Below are 18,608 nucleotides of genomic sequence, written 5' to 3'. Positions count from 1 at the left end.
CCAAAAACAGAGCTTAGCATGAGTGTGTTCACAACTAAAGTTCCAACAAGATATAATATTGCATTACTCAAGATAAATACGGGTAAACAGTCATAAATTAGCTTTGAATGATGACACAATCCAGTAGCTTGAGAACAAAAATCAGTGTATGAAAGCAGGCACATATACATCTTATTATATTTTCCATACTAGTAAATGTCTTCCACACTACTTGCTAATGGTCCACCCAAACTAACATACATGCATAAAAGCCTAGAAGATTCACTTACAAATAAAAAATACATACCGATTTAAAGTTACATAATGATTCGAAAGTCAATCCTCCTACATCTATTTATTCTGAATAACACTTTCTTTAGCAGTCTTGGCTAACAATTCACAAATACCAGTCGCAACACAGATCCAGTCATCAGATACTTGAGCCCGTTACCCAGCACCCATGATCTCTTGAAAGTTGACTCGTCCAGCACGGTACAGCCATACACCCATGTGGGGAGTGAATCCACCCACATTTGTCAGTTTCCTCCTTAGAATTCACATCAAACACTCCGACAGACAGATAACTTCCTATCTAGCATTCACATCAAATCTTGAAACATTGTTTTGTGTACTAACTATGCTGTTCAATACCTCCTTCACATCACACAAGATATGTTCTCCTTAGTAGCATTTAAAGTCAGTTATATGGGATTTATGTCAGTTGAGATTAAAATGCGTTAACATATGAGACATTAAAATCAGAGTTAAATGCAATGAAAAGAATGAACTAATAAGGTAATACACAGATATGCTGAGATACCATTTGTAATTTTTGCAACACAAATTACGAATATTGTCCCATATCAAAACTGCAAAAAGATCTACTCATTTAGCCTCATGGCATATATTTATCAAATTCTAAAGCATAAATCTATAACATAACATAATAATGTAGTGTATCATAGGTTTTAATGCAGTCAACAGGTAAGACAGAACTTTAGAAATCACATCACCTTACATAACAAATTCCAGGCAAACAAAACACAGTTGTCTAGTCTCATGCATCTACAGCTAGATTTAAACTCAGTCAGTGGATAAGACAGAACTCTAGAAACTACATGATCTTACACACTAAATTGATGGCAAACAAAACAAAATTATGTAAAAAATCTACAGATGCATTGTACAATTTCTTCTAGACTAAGGATCATTATGCATCCATGTTCATATGTCTTGTCCTCTATACTACATGTTAACAGTACTTGACATTTTACATACTTGCTTTGCTTACCACTAGCTCCTGTTATCTTTACAAATGCAATGGGCATTTCCACAAAATTCTTACCATATTTAATCTTGTCTCTAAATTGCTCAGATATACAACAACGTGGACTACCTGTATCAATAAAACAGTTCCCTTCCCACTGATCAGTCTTAATCTTAATGTAAGAACATCCAAAATCTGAATCATCGTCTTTGTTATTAGACACTTCATGTAAAAGATCACTTTCTATTTCATCAAATGCTACAGCTTCACTGTTTTTGCAGGGTTTTATCAACTTTACTGGTATCATAGCATTACTTTGATCATTCATATTGTCAGGTAAGGATTGCACACACTGAATGGGTTCCATAGCATAACTAATATCCTTTATTAGAGAAGGAACACAAAATGTATTACTGTCAAAATTACATTTCCTACTTAGATATTCTTTCACTTGCTTCCACAAATTTGGATACAAATTTTGACTAACCATGGCTAACTTATTCCAGAATGCACATTTATCTATGTTATCATCAATTTGGTGTGAAAAAATTTGAAAAAATTTCACCTTTATTCCCTAGGTTTACAGATAACTCACCTCTACTGTTTGGACCATTATTCTGCATTACATTAACGAAAAACTGCTTGGAATGGACTGGTATCCCATGACTCTCACTTCATCACGAACATCACTTACCTTACCTGTATTCAAAAATAACTCTGAAATTTCATTATTCTTTAACCCCACAAAAACCTGATACTCATCATCATCATATTCTTCCAAAATTACTTCACCAATAACGTACTAAACAACACAAGTCTCATCTCTATTAAAGTCACACACCTAACCTACATTCGTTTGCAATAAGCTACGAATCTCAGGCTTACCAACCTCAGTCATTTCACAGCTCGCATTCACATCTACATCAAACATACCACCTGACTGAGATCCAATACAGTCATCACCTGTTTTGTATACATCGATAAAACTGTTTTCTGACCAAGAGAAGAAATCATTAGTAAATACTTCATCAAAATTGTCGTTACTCTCACATTCGGTTTGTGATTAGTATCTACACCATTATAATTAAACACAGTATTTCAAAACTTATGGTCAAAACATAAATGAGAAATCTGGTGTTCCTTCTGTTCAACTTCAGATACCTGTGCCACATTCTTAATACTCTTATAATCGTCTAATTCTAAGTGTAAATTAGGGGTCCTATACTTGTTGCGTTTCCTCATCCCAAAACTGTGGACCTTCATTGACGCCGACAGCCGCTTGCTGAATGGCCACCTCTATCATTGTTTCTTCTGTTAAATTGCTCATGGTTATCCCCATTGTTGCTATTCTGCTGATGTTCTAAATTTCTGTCTCTATTACCATGTTGACCCTGATAGAAATTATCATTACCTCTGTTTCTGTATTTGTTACCATTGTGATTTCTATCATTACGATTGTTATGGCACATACTTCTTTCTACTGCCCTATCCAACCTGTCTACATATCATAAAAATTGTTCAAGGCAATCGTAAGGTCCGTGTACTAAATCCCATTGCAACCCTTCTGGTAATCTCCTTTTAAGTGCCTAAATCAGTCATTTAATCGACTGGTTTGTCAAGGTGCGTTGATTCTTATGAAACGCTTTCAGCGTACCATCCCTATTCCTATAATTAGGACCTCTGTTCAGCTCCCAACCAAAATTTATTTAAAAAAAATTTTTCGAGACTTTGGTGTGTTTCCCACATCCAAGACAGAGCCTCCAAGACATCTTTTAAGAAATTTTATTTTTTGATCATCACTCATGCCCAACACAAAACTACCTCTGCAGTGGTGTAGGAAATCCACTGGATGTAAAATGTCTGACAGAAAACTTTTGATTGGAATATTGGACCATGCAATACCATTATTGGAATACAGATTGTTGTTAATAAAATTTCCTGAACTACTGAAATTTTTTGGTCTAAAACATTTACATTAGTTAGCATACTATTTTTAACATTAAAATTTTTTTGACCTAAACTACTAAAGTTCTATTCCATTTTTGCTCCTACAGCTTTCTGTTCAACTCTGATGTCATTATCATTCTTCTCCTGATTTGCAGATTGTGCAACTGACTCATTTCCAAAACAATAAACTTATTTTTTTATACATCGACTTTTTCATTCACACTTTTTAATCCCCCTGACATGCGTCTTTTAGTTCCGAAAACTGATTACTAAGTTGGTCTATATTATTTTTGTCCATTTTATCATTGTTTTCAGTTCGTATTTCCGTTAACTGACCAGTAACTGCACTCAGTTTTGCCAGAATGAACTGCATAACGTCAGTTTTAACGGTTTCTTTGCTTTCTACAGTTTTACTTGGTTGAAATAGGTCTTGGCTGGATCCTACAGCTTCCACATCTACATCACTACCCTGGTCTCTACTCATTTCCAAGCATTCACACGAGTCCATCAAAAATATTAATTTCACAAATAGTGTACTTATCTTTTCTGATGTCCTTCGTCGTATTTGTAAAATTCTCTTCCAATTCATCTAGTCTGTCATTGTTTATATTACCTCGTCACTCTTGATCCGACTTTGTTGGGCCACCCTCAGGTCTTCTTTCAGCAAGTGATTGGAGCTTCCGAATGTACAGTATATAACAACTGGAAGAGGTATAAATTACTGTCCTTTCTTCTTCTGCAACAGACGCCGTAACTAGTAATCTTACCCTCCTACACATCACCATTGTATTTCTCTATTATTTGCAAAAGGTTCGAAATCTTCGAGAGGTGTAACATATCTATTTATTTGGTATAAATTTATTTGGTATAATTTATTTAATTTATTTGGTATAAATCTCTCAATTGCGGCCGATACTATTTCTTTGGATTTGAGCCACATCTGGTCTACACTTACATCATTAATTTGGAAAGTGTGGAGATTGTCCGTCAGGAAGGCGGCAAGTGAATTTTTAACTGCTTTTTTGAATAGGTATATTTTTCGCATATTTTTCGAGGATTTGGGGATAACAATATTCAGTCTCATCACGACAACCCTGTGTTCATTAATCCCTGAATCGCTTTTGATGCTCGTTATTAACTCAGGATTATTTGTTGCTAAGAGGTCAAGTGTGTTTTCACAACCGTTTACTATTCGGTGGGCTCATGAACTAACTGCTCGAAATAATTTTCAGAGAATGCGTTTAGCAAAATTTCGGATGATATTTCATGCATACCTCCGGAATTGACCATGTATTTTCGCCAACATATCGAGGCTAAATTAAAGTCACCACGAACTATTATCTTATGAGTCGGGTATGTGTTTGAAATCAAACTCAAGTTTTCTTTGAACCTTCCAGCAACTGTATAATCATATCAACTATAATCACTCGCCAGATATAAGGTAACTGAAACTAACATGAGATATCAATTCAGTGTAAATTTCATGTGAGAACTGACCCCTCCTCTTGTGGCAGTTTATTGGAGCAACAAGTCATTCCATGTGACTGCAAAGGGCACACCATTCCCATTTTCTGGAATGGTTGCAAGGCAGATGCACGTAATTGCAGGCCTACATTACGGATAACAATCTGTTGAAGCATTAAAGAACACAGTTAACATTTGTGACACTCTTTGTAGACCAGAATTGTCCTCTCTAGGTCTCAACAAGAATTTGATGAAGGGTAATTGTATGAAACTTTGCTGATAAAGGATGGAGCAATAAATGAAATACTCGAAAGTGTCATTCATTTGTTCTCAATAAATGGTCTAGCACTTCATTTACAAAGAAAAGGCATCTTATTCAGTTTTGTACAAGGAAAGACAAATCATCACTAATAATGAAGCATGATGGAAAAGACATATGTGAAAACTGATAAAAATACCTGGAGGTACATAGTGATGAGAACCTGAATTATAAATCACATATTAGGGAACTTTTCAAACAACTGAGTGCAGCAATATTTGCTCTAAATATGATTGCCATAAGTGGCAATGACAGCATTAGAAAATTTAACTTCCTTCTTTCATTGATGTCATATGGACTATCCTCAAACTTCACATAGATAAAGAAATTAGGTAGCCTCACAAAACATACACTCTTACGAAGTTTGTTGTAAAGGATCAGCACAATTTGAAAATAATACTAGCATTCATAAATACAATACTAGGAAGAAAAACAGTGGGACCTAATCTTGTTGTAGCACAGTAAGAAGCATAGCATGCAGCCATAAAAATATTTGACCACCTCCCTTTAATTAACAAGGTGCTGGCTGATAATAAAAGTTGACAAGTGCTATTCCATAGATGAATTTCTGAGAACGAACCAACAGGTTAGCCATGAGCACTGATGCACTGCTTCCTGGACTTGTGTAGGTGTGCTGGCCCCAGACTGAATCAGCCCAGCAGGTTAACAACGAGGGTCGGTTTGCCGGCAAGTCTGGATGTGGTTTTTAGGCAATTTTGCACATCCCACAAGGTAAATATTGGGCTGGTCCCCATGTACCACCTCTGTTACACAACTTGCAGACATTTGAAAAACATTTGCACTAGTTCATGGCTTACACTAGACGCAGACAGCTAGGGTACATTACTTCTGTCCTGGGGGGTACGTGATGGTGACAGGAAGGACATCTGGCAACCCTCTGATACCAACATTGCCAGCTCCATAGTATCAGGGTCGACCCCATGTTGAAGTGGAACAAAGGCCCAAGCAAATAATGAGAAGGCGACATCCAAAAATGAACATATCTACTAAATGCCATTTTTCACAGTCAACATGAAACTTATTTTGGGCATACATAAGAATGAAAATAGCATATTGTAGTGTGAATGCCTTTTACTTTTAGGCCAAAAGGCAGTTCATATCTGTAAATCAAATCTACAATAAAAATATTCCTTTAAAAAGCACATTTAAATATGGTCATGTTCTCATTACATGAACCATGAGTGATTTTCAAAAGCAAGATTCTTTTGTTTTCTTTCAAAATAACTTACCTCTTACTGTATAATGCTTGTTATACCATATCATTTCACATATTTTTATAGTGCAGTATGTGATATCATAGAACAAAATTGTAAATTGGCCACTGTAGCACCAATATTAGTTTTCACTCTTTTATTCAAATTTCAGGTTTTATTGTTACTTCACAATTATTTTAAATGTTTCAGATCACCATACCAGAATAAAATTATGTAACTGTGGCATTAACTATCTTTAGAAATATTGTTTGACATAAGTGTTACATTTAAACGTGGAAACCAGAATAATTTTCTTAACAATCACAAGCAACATGGAAATATCATCAGTGATGGTTGAGTTCCAACTTAACTCCTAGTGATTTCTCCAGTCTTCTTAAAAAATAGTTTACTGTAAACCATCAACATCTTTTTTCCTGTTATCTTAAACTGGATGGCTGAAATGTACTTTGGCTTTGGGTTTTGTAATGGTTCATCTGCTCTATTACATCTAGCTGGGACTTCTAGAATGCAGTTGCCTTAACATCAGTACAAGTGTTTCCCATAGCTTTGTACTTGTGTATGGAAATACATTTTATTTCACATATGTAATGTAGATCTTGAAGGCCCTTAGATAGGAATTTCATATCAGTCAGCAAGGTTTCTTAGCTCAGTCACTGATTGTAGATCTCGTTGTATTCCTCTTTTGTTACAATTGTTGGCCTTTTTCTGAGAAGTTTTCCTATTCTATCAAAAATGCAGTCAGTGGATAAGTAACTCTGTCCTTGTAATAATAATTATTAGTACTATGCAACATATTATGAGGGAGCACAGAAGCACAAACTGTTGCTCTGCATGAGATCAACAGTGTGACTGGAATAGAAATCACTCGACTGGATCTGATGGATTAGTTATCCTTCACACAAAATGTGTATGTGGACACACATGTATTTTCATAGGCTTGTATCTTGGCAAATGTTTGATTTCACTTACATTGTATGATTATTTAGGTTCTGCTTATCCTGTGTCTCATTTATTTTAAATTCCAGACATGTTTGCCTTTGCATATAAGCTCCTCATATGTGGCTGGGTCACACACATAAAATTTTGTTGAAGATTGAGACTGAAACAAAAAGCAACAAAGTTCAGTAAATAGTCAGCATGAACTAATGTTGTGCAATGAGAACCCCAGAAAAACAGACGATAATAGCTCTCAGGTTACAATTGTCTTCCTCAACTTCCAGAAAACACTTGGTGGGGGGCAGGGTGCATGTTAAATGCTTGCTACACCCTCATTATTCTTTATGCCACTTTTGATTTTTGGGTCATGACAAATGCTGAACATCTTGATGAGATCAGTCTCATTGACTGGGTGCACATTTGTCAAACATGGATTTCATGAGCTGGGGAACAGTCCATTGCTACTCGAAGCTCTGGACGTGCTTTTGCCTACCATACAATGACACAGTAATGGAACATTGTACGTCATAGCGGATGGGATTTTGAATTTATTGGCTGAACTGTGAAAATTGTAGGAGAAAAATAATTTTGAAGATGCACCATTTGTCAATAAGGGTTGAGGGGATTGGCTATTCAAGTGAAACATTCATTACTGAGTAACTGCTATGGAATATGCTGTACTGAGGTAAGCAGGGTTCTGTTTGGGTGGGCCCCAATCTCCCTACCTGGGACCAAATAGGCTTCTGATTATCTCACTGTATAAATTTTCAGAGGGATATTGGTCGACCCTACCACCCCATCATCAAGTGAGATCAGCAAACATCATTTAACAGTAAAAATGTGATAGTAACACAGTATCAGGAGAATTATTAAAGAATGTTGCACTACTTACAGAACAAAATGCAGGTTAGCATTGCTTAAATCTAGAGAATTTTCTGTTGCAGAGGGAAGGCATAATTTCTTTAACTTGAGCAAAGGTTGGACACAGATTTGAACCATTGCCTCCTGACTCGCATTCATGTGTGTATCTTCTTCTGCTTCTACACAATGAGCACTAATCCAAAAGGATTGCTGAAGACATGGTCCTGGATGGTTATTGATTCATTCAAGAGACATACTTGAGGTATAAGGACTTCTGAAATTAAGTTACACATCATCTCATGCTAAGACCATTACGCAACAGGCACGGCACACTGTTGGAAGAGTGTGCATGTTCCCGATTTCCTCCAGAGACAATTCTGCTGCAGTATGGACAACAGGTTCATCATATTGTGGGAGTGAAATGGCACTCCAAAGTTGAAGTACAAGGAACAGTATGGCTCTTGTTGGCAAAACATCTAAATTGCACACAAATTCGCCATGAAATTCTGTCAGTGTATGGCCCAAATGAGGTGCAATGCAATGTAGCATCCAGTCGTAGTGAAACAGTGCCAACAGTTTGATGAAGACCATTCAGTCTTTCCAGCAAGCTGGTTGGATATCTGGCAGGAAAGAGATTTTCCATCAAAGAGGAAATTCACACAGCAGTCCTCAAATTGTTCCATGACTGAGTGGCAGATTTATATTGTCAAGAAACTGAACAGTTGGTGGGATGTTGCAATTGTTGTTTACAGATCTTGGTGACTGTAGCGAGAAGTAGTATCTACATCACTTTGAATTGTATTGAGCATATAGTAAAAGTTATTCAGTCTGTCATAGTAACGGGTAACTTTCTTTTTGAAGTCTCATAGTTTCCTGCTGCTTCCACACGTTTCTTTGACAATCATCAGATGTCAGGCTACTCCTGGATGCATCGGTGAATGGAATCCTACTCCACTGATTGAGCACCCATCTCCACAGACCAATGCTTTGGGGGAGGGATGTTAGCGTCAACTGTAATGGTGGTCACATTGATAATGTGGAGACTTGGATTCTGTCTTGACCATAGTTGCCTGATATCCCAGTATAGGTGGGATCATCCCAAATATCTGGTTGGAAACCCAACTCTCAACTGTACTTTGTTGGGATAGATAAAAATCCTGGTTACATAAAAATGGACAACATTTTATATAATGTTGTGGTCTTCACTTCAAATTGTTCATTACCGATTTCAATTGAGGGGCAGTCTTGTAAGAGTTACTGACTTTAAACTTCTGCTTTTATTAAGAGCGCTAAGTTGCCATACTTGACTCAATAGCCATTGTTTTCGCGTAGTGCATCAGAGGTCAATCGTGACAGTGCTTTGTAATTCTCTGGTGGAAAAATTGAATAGGGTTGTGCAGTTTCCTTCTCCTGTGGCAGCCTTAGTTGTCTTGATGCCAATAAATGATGATCTTATCAAAGCATTCAAAAGAGAAGTTGTGACGAAGGAAGCTGGGATAATTTTTACTTCCCCTTGTTTTGCCATATGCCTCCTTAAAATTCGTTTTTTCACTTTCAACTAATTACTATTAACATATGTGAATATAATCTGCATTTTCATAAAAGAGAAAGGTTGGCCCTCAGTTTTAAAGAATTTAACACCAGGTCTAATTTTGTGTGTGTAATTGATTTTCTAATTTATATTGAGTATACCTAGTTAGTATCTTTTAGTATAGAGCAAAATCAGTCATTTTTATGTAACTTGAATTCTATTGTTGACTTATAAACAAATGTAAATCTTGTAATAATTGCAAACATTTGGAATATGAAATTCTAGTATTCGTAAAGTAACTATTTGGCTCTAGTTGGAAACATGTTAGCAGATTTGACAAAAGTATTGCTTGCATAACTATATATGTGAATTTCATGATTAAAAGAAATAATTCGGCCTAACTCTTGTAGTAGAAGAAACTGTTAAAAAGACGGAATTTTTAGAAGTAATCAGTTAACTGATTAAATTAAATTTTAATTGCAATTTCTGTAAATTTAATTTTGAACAATGCGTAGTTTTGGTACCTATTATTGTGGTGATATATAGGGGTCATGAGACAGTCAGTACATGGCCAAGTTTCAGACGATGAAGTTGTGTTGGTTAGAACAACCACAATGCATCACCTTAACAGTGATGTAAGTGGTACAGGAATTGGCCATGTGTTCAAACAATGACAGTGTCTGTTCCATCCATACCTGATTATTCCAAAAGAACTGTGAATTATTTGGTTATGTTTTTATTGCTTGTAGATGTTCAACAGTAAGCATTATGTGGATGTTTGCCTGGAAACTAGTAATGAGGCTTATGGGAAGTTGTGTACTGCCCATATATAACTGTGTATTATTGGGAGGTTGTGAAAATTGAAAGTAAAAGATTGTGAAGTGCAACTGTGCATCTGTCGGCTACATCATTTACAGTAGACAGTACTGCACGTCCACCCCCTATGTTTTCAGGACGTATGTCGACACTGAGGACAACAAAGAAACAAAGTAGGCAAACCACAACAAAATGGCAGTTTACTTGCAGCACAGTATAAACTATGTTGAAAAATGAATTGACTTTGGAGAATGTGTCTACAGGACTTTCAAACCATTTTCCCTGACAGTGAAACAGAGCTCATTTTCAGAATTTGTAGAAGTGATTTCTTGATATGAATTTCTTGTAGATGGGGATCTGATGTTTGAAGAATGTGTGCAGTTAAAGAACTTTCTCAAGGAAGAAGAGAAGAACTTTTTAAGCTGAAATGTGATTAGTGGAAGGAATTTTTTTCATTGTTATGAAAACTATGTCAACTTCTTCGAACTTTTCCATTTTGCTTCAGATGAGTTTTCAGCCTGATGATGAACACCAGGTGAGCTGAGAGGAACCTTTTCCCAGCAGCTACATTAGAGGCTGAAATAATAATGAAGATGGTTTAGTGATTTAAATGTCTCCAGTTTTGTTGCTTTCTTGACGAGGAAGAAGAGAAGATTCTATGAAGGAGATTGAAAAGTGAGCAAAAATCTCAATAAGGTAAAAAACAGTGGTTTGTTATTTTGAATTGTAGCCTGTGTGTGTTTAGTCTTGGTTTTTTTAAAAAATCCCAATTTAGTTCAGAAAAAACTTGGCGACTGGTCTGTACTAATACAGCTGCCTTCTAAATGGGCTGTGCACAGCTCTTTTGCATTTTCTTGTGCGTACCTATGAGCAAAAACTCTTATGCTGTAATCAGGTTGTTGACTCCAGGCTACCACCGGAAGATGGTTTGTCTCACAGTAGTGGTTCTCTGTTTGAATGATGTCACTGTGGTGTATGACAAATTGACAGGCAACTTACCATGCTGCCAACCTTCCTGCCATAGACTGACAATTTGAATAAGCCTGAAATGATCCTTCAGAGCGTGTATACAGGCAACACAGTGCACACAGCTGAAGATTTTAATGAACCTGTCTCACAAAGACTTCTGTTCAATAGTAGATTATGATAAATATTCTGGTTAACAAAGTATCCGATTCCATTCATTTTTCAGCTATGTTTTTTCAATAATTGCAAATCTGCTGTTCAAAAATGGAATCCTTTTGGATTGATAATTTGTTTGAAATTTCTTTCTTTTTCTTTGATGTTTGAGAATATTGATTATATTATAAATTTCATTTTTTTCAACTGTAAAATGGCATGTGTTTCACATTTTGAAATTATTTGGCTATGAAAATACCTCATAGCACTTCTCTATCAAATAAAAACTGTTATAATTTTTCATAAACACCAGAATGGTTCCTGAAGTTAATATTGTAAATATGTGCCTTTGATGCTTTGCACCAGTGTGTTGAGTTGTGCTATCTTTGTTAACTTTCTCAATAGTTTTAGTGAGGTTACTGAATGAGAGTTGTTGTGTTGGACCAAGTCTTCGACTTGATGTCACATGGAACCAAGTGCAGTTTTATCTGTTGGACTGAGTAATGTGAACTCAGTGTATATCATGAACTGTAATTTGTTTTTATATTTGTGCAACTCTGAAATCAGTGTCCATTTAAAAGTGACTCCTTTTAGCCAGTTGCCAAAGCTTTAAAAATGTAGTGTTAATTGTTGATTACATTCGGAGAATTGTCATACCTCACTAACAGGAAACAAAGGGTGTCAGTGCAAGGGACTAGTGAATTAAGTCATCAGTCATCATCAAAATGGGAAGAAATTACATGTGGTGTCCCACAGGGATCCATCTTAGGGCCATTGCTTTTTCTTGTGTACATTAATGATCTCTCATCAGTTACACTGCCAGAACAGAGTTCGTTTTGTTTGCAGATGACACAAGTATTGCAATAAATAGTATGTCATGTGTAGTTCTAGAAAGATCTGCTAATGATATTTTCATGGATATTAATAAATGGTTTAAAGCCAACTCACTGAGATTAAACTTCAAAAAGACTCACTATATGCAATTCAGAACCTGTAAGAGGTTTCTACCCAGCATATGCATAAAATACAAAGAAGAACAGATAGAAGAGGTTGACAGTCTTAAATTCCTGTGATTACAACTTGATAATAAATTCAGTTGGGAAGAGCGCACCACAGAACTGCAGAAACACCTTAACAAATCTGTATTTGCATTTTGAGTGTTAGCAGACATAGGCGACATAAAAATGAAAAAGCTTGCATACTTTGCCTACTTTCATTCCATAATGTCATATGGTATAATATTGGGGTAACTCTTCAAGTCAAACAAAAGTTTTCAGAGTCCAAAAGCGTGTAATACGTATTATTTGTGGAGTAAATTCACGGACGTCCTGTAGAAACCTGTTCAAAGAACTGGGTATACTAACTACTGCCTCTCAGTATATTTACTCATTAATGAAATTTGTTCTAAATAATATATCTCTTTTTCCAACAAACAGCTCAGTTCATACATACAATACCAGGAACAAAAATGATCTGCACAAGGACTTAAAAGCACTTACTTTAGTTCAAAAAGGGGTCCACTACTAAGGAACACTCATCTTCAATAATTTTCCAGTAAACATAAAAAATTTAGTTACAAATAAAGATCGGTTTAAAAGGAGCCTGAAAGACTTACTAATGGCCAACTCCTTCTACTCCATTGATGAATTTTTTAATAGAAACAAATGATGTATTGTATATATTCATACTATTAGTATTGTTATTTCAGCTTTAAAAAAAATAATAAATAAAAAAAATTGACATGTTCCACATCCACGAGGATCTCCTCATCACAGATCTATGGAATGAAAACTAATCTAATCTAATCTAAAGGGCTTTGCAAAAAGTACAATGTTCTTTCATCCGCCAGTCAAGATATTAACTGAAACCATACGACCTAGGGCCCACAATGAATTGTACTGCTAAATATATTTGGATGGTGAGCTGAGCCACAAAATACTTCAAATCATGTCGATGATTGTCGATACTGTTTTCTAGGTTATGCAACAAGTGTCATTGGAACTCTATCCTACAGTGTCATATCCCAACATTACACTTCAGACAGTTCTGAAAAAGAATGTTACAGCTTTAATTACATCATTTCAATAATTTCTTGTTGTTCGGAATGAGGAACAGGACTCTTAGAAGACACAGGAATCAATGTTCAGAGAGAAGAAATAAAGCTCTTGATATCAGAGGCAGGAAAGGACTTGGAAGATAAGTTGAATGGAATGCAAGGGATAAAAATCATACATTGTTGACATTCCTACCTGAAATTTCCATTGGTTGTTTTAAAAATGGTAAAATTCCACCAACCAACATGTTGCCCCCTGCCAGTGGTGTAATGTGATGCAGCATGGAGGGGCAGCTGGTCAGCACACCTCTCTCCTGGGATGTTTTGACTGTGGAACCACTACTAATCAGTCAAGCAGCTCCTCAGCTAGCCTCACAAGACTGAGAGCATTCTGTACCAGTCTCCCCTCACCGAGGACAAATCGCCGGCAGTACCAGCAATCGAACCCAGGTCTGCCAAATGGCAGTTAGTTGAATGGTGCAGCTAAGGAGGCAGACAATGGAATAGATAGTGTGTTAAAGAGTAGTTCTAAGATGAACATAAGACAAGGATAATGGAATGTAGTCAAGTTGAATCAGGAGATGTGGAGGGAATTACTTGGGATGATCAAAAAGTTTCCATTTGAAAGCTGTATGACGAGGGGTCGAAAAGCTTCTGCCCTAACAAATAAAGAATGACAGAAATTTCATAATATCAATTCATTTGTCTATATAATACCTGTGTACAGTAATACACTTGAAGGCATGCTCAGATGACTTCTGCAAACCATTCAAATAAAAGGTCTTTGATTTCAAGTCCAAGAAAGCATCAGTCACTGCATCATCATCCTTTGAGGTATTTTTTTGCGTTTGGGAAAAGAAAAAAGTCTGACACAGTCATATCTGGAGAATATGGCAGGTGATGTAAGAATTCGAACCTGCAGTCATGCAGAGTTTCCAATATTGCGAGGTCTTTGTGCACCGGTGCATGTCCTGATGCTAAAGAGTTCAGTGAGCCACTTTTCCACACCACATTTTCCTTATCTCTTCTCTCAAATGGCACAGGAGGATGCAACAGTATAAAGCATTGATAGTTGCAACCATTAGGGTGAAGGATGTTTTCATTGCTGTGAGTCTTGTTCTGTCTCAGGATCAAAGAGGTGAACCCACATTTTGTCTATTGTGACATACCTTGCAAGAAAGCCATCTTCATTCACTTCAAATTGGCAGATGATTTCTTCACAACACTGCACATGTTCCTGTATCTCATCTGCACTCGAGTCTTTGTGGACCCACCGAGATGAAACTTTCAGCATTCCCAAAATATCCACAACAGTGTCATGAGCACACCCGTGGGAGATTCCAAATGTGGTTTCAATGTGCTGCAGTGTCCCTGCAAAACGTTATCGTGAATTGTAGCTACTGTTTCATCAGTGGCAGGCTTTCCATTCCTTGGTGCTTCTCTCGCACTCATTCTTCTGTGTTTGAAGTCAGACGCCCAGTTTTTCACTGTTGCACAAGATGGAACACTGTCCGTAAGTGTATTCCGCATGTCCTCCACAATTTCCCTGGACATCATTCCCTTCAAATGAAGGTATTCAACCACTACACAGTTCTTGATTCTCCCAATATTCACCACTTTGCTTACACTACAGTATAGAATGCATCTTAGTGGCTACACTAATGAAGGTGGAGCTGCGACATTTGACTTGTGTACCCATATAGAGTCACCATAAAAGTATGTGGTGGTGTTTGTGTGAGACTTTACAGTAACTATCTGGGGCTAGAAACTTTCAGCCACCCCTCATATGACAATCAGGCAAAATTATGATGAGAACTGAGGCAATCATCCTACCAGTGCACCAGGTTGAAGATGCCCATTTGGTAGAACACTGTGTCCTGCTTTGTCAAGAAGTCCGTCACTGCTTGTTGCACACCCTCTTGCAACAGGAATCATTGATCCTTCAAGACCTTTCTAAGGGACCAAAGGCATGATAAGCTCACAGGTAGAGATCAGGACTGTAGGGTGGCTACTCGAGTGTCTCCCACTTTAGCTGGTGTCTGCATTCTGGGGATGTGTATTATCCAACTTGATGCACCATTGCACAGTGGTGGTTTTCAACAGAAGTGCTGCTTCATACACATTCTTCAGTGTATGATGGATGTCTACCAGTGTTTGTCCTCCAGCAGCTGAGAAAAGAACAACAGTATGTGATCCTGTTTGGACATATTTGGTAATAACACTGCCGTAGTTCCAATTTCTACATTTACTACATGCACTTCAGAAACGCACAAATGGCACACATTGCTTCTGTAACAACACTGGAGTCATGCTACGTTGCTTTTAATCTCTGGCAACACCCTTGATTGGAAACTTTTTATTGTCCATTATAGATTAGAAAATGACACACCGAAGATAATAGAAGTGTTTTGTTATTTTGGTAACAAAATTATTGATGATGGCTGACACAGAGAGGATATAAAATGCAGGCTGGCCTGTCTGATGGACAGAATATCCGAAAAAGAGAAATATGTTAAGAGTGGATATAAATTTAAATGTTAAGGAGTCTTTTCTGGATGTATCTGCCTGAAGTGTCACCTTGCTCTGAAACTAGGTGTGAACAACAAGCAGTTCAAGCTAGAAAAGGATAGTATCTTTTGAAATGTGTTTCTAGAAAGAAATTTTGATGATTACATGGATGAAACATAAAGGTAAACTCTGTCCATCGGTACTGGCCGACCACCGTGTCATCATCTGCCAATGACATCCAGCACACCACTATCCTGCCTGTGTCAGTTTTCTTGACTTTGAGCCCTGCTTGCTCGAGTAGCTCCTCAGTTGGCATCACAAGGGTGAATGTACACCGTTCCAATCCTCTCACCCAGGAAAAATCCCTGGCAGTACCGGGAATATAAACCTGCGTCCTCCCCATGATAGGCCGCAGCAGTGAATACTAAGTTACAGAGGTGGATAGATGACTAGGACTGGTACTAGATACCCTCTGCAATGCACCTAGAGGTGTCTTATGGAATAATTATGCAGTTTCAGATCAAATTACTAAGGAGATTGTACTGAATGAAATTGAGGAGAAATGAAATTTTCAGCACAACTTGACTAAAAGAAGGAACTGGTGGATAAGACATACCCTGATACATCAAGGAATCATCAATTTGATATTGGTGGGATTTGAGTGAGGGGAGGAAAAACTGTTGAGTGGGAAATACAGTAAGCAGGTTCAAATGGATGTAGGCTTGCATATGATAGACTAGCATAGAGAGCTGCATCAAACCAGTCTTTGGACTGAAGACCACAACAATAAAAACAGTTGGCTGCATGTAGGAATTTTCTGTTGTCAGGAAAGCAATGAGAAAGGATTTTCTGATAAAGAAAACTGTAAACACTATACATAAATGTGGTGTAAAATGTTTCTTGAGCTGTTTATGAAGTCAGAGAAATCATATATTATTTCTTTTGGCACGAAAAACCTGTACAGAATGATTAAACCACACCTACCCATGGGTTTTATGCAACTTCCAATGCCTACAAATGTCATGGACAAGATTTTCATTTCTCTCACCCACTACATGCAAATTACTAGTCCTACATAAAAAATGAACAGTATGTTTTTTGTGATAAATTTAATGTAGCCATTTTTTTTGGGGGGGGGGGTGGTATACACCACTTCTAACAAACACCGAACAACGTGCTCCAGTACACGGCTGCCAAATACATCGCTGGCCGCACTTCTCTGGGCGGCTCGCGGCTACCATTGCTGGCCGCCTTCGCGCGCGCGCATGTCAGCACACAGCAATTGGCTACGCCAGGAAACATTGCGATTGGTTTTCCCTGGAAAACAGCAACCCCAGCCAATGGCTCCATTAACTAGCAATCCGAATATAAACCCAGCTGCCGCCGCAAATGACAGTTCTCATCGGGAAGTGCAGTACGCCGTGTTCCAGCTGCTTGTGGATGACTCGCCGCACCACTCGAGGTTACCTGGCTGCTCAGCGGAAAATTTTGTGACTTCACTCGGAGAGACTGAACTTCACTGGACTTGGGAATAATTACGGGATGTGCACCCCACCATGCACATTCGGACATTGGTATAACCCAACTTAAATTTTGCATTACTTCTGAGTGTGAGCCTGGGTAGATGCTTGACTAACATAATTGTTAAAAAGTGATTTGTGATTTAATAAACCAGACTGAAGATGTCATTGTGTTATTCTTGGTTATAACAGGGGGGGGGGGATACGATTTTGCTAGAGCCCCAAATGCATTTTTCTTGAATAACACAAAAACTGTAGCCTCCAACAAAAACTTATTCCAGTACAAAATTTAATGTAGTTAATTTTCATACAAAAAGGTCCTGTTCATTGTTTTTGTAGGCCTAACAGGGTGCATGTAATGAGGAGAGAAGATTAAAATCATGGGTGGGGTTCTTGAAAATGTTGCAGGTTGCATAAAACTTTATGGCAGGGGCAGCTGAATAACCCTGTGTATGATCCAGAAGATTCAACAACATTCTTAACACACCTCATGGTCAGGCTGCTGATAGAAAACAGGTGATTCATATTGGCTTTGTGCATCCCCATTATGTGACTGCAGTAAAGAAGAGGATGTGGGATGTTCTCTGTCAACTTTTATACCCACACTGGTATGGCAAAAGACATTAAACATACAAAGCATATCAGAAAAGTAAGTACCATTGTGGGAAAAGGACTCATGAAATCATTTCTTCAGACCAAAGAAGAACCCAAAAAATTACTGACCAGTATCATTAACATTGGGTTCTCTGCAGAATTGTAGAACACATTCTGAATTCAAATGCAATAAATTTCCTAGATACTGTGAAACTTATGTCCACAAATCAGCATGGTTTTAGCAAGTATTACTCATGCGAAACTCAGCTTGCCTTTCTCTCACATGATATACTGCAAACTATGGAAAAAGGGCAACAGGGAGATTTCATATTCTCAGATTTCTAAAAAGCATTGGATATGATGCCCCACTGCAGACTGTTACTGAAGGCATGAGCATAAAGAATAGGTCTCCAGATATGAAAGTTGCTCAAAGACTTCTCAAGTAGCAGGACCCTGTGT

The 18,608-nt window shown here is 37.5% G+C and overlaps 1 protein-coding gene across 1 annotated transcript in view; it reads left to right on the top strand.

Annotated features, from left to right (window-relative positions):
* LOC124794831 overlaps window positions 1–7,957 on the top strand; it is a 228,074-nt gene extending 220,117 nt beyond the window's left edge. The window contains exon 7 of the mRNA XM_047258496.1: window positions 7,919–7,957. Within this exon, the coding sequence (XP_047114452.1) occupies window positions 7,919–7,957 (39 nt within the window). The remainder of the gene's footprint in view (window positions 1–7,918) is intronic.
* Window positions 7,958–18,608: the final 10,651 nt, after the last annotated feature.

This window comes from Schistocerca piceifrons, chromosome 4 (assembly GCF_021461385.2).
Source record: "Schistocerca piceifrons isolate TAMUIC-IGC-003096 chromosome 4, iqSchPice1.1, whole genome shotgun sequence".
Classification (NCBI taxonomy): domain Eukaryota; kingdom Metazoa; phylum Arthropoda; class Insecta; order Orthoptera; family Acrididae; genus Schistocerca; species Schistocerca piceifrons.
This window is presented reverse-complemented; position numbering and strand designations above follow the sequence as displayed.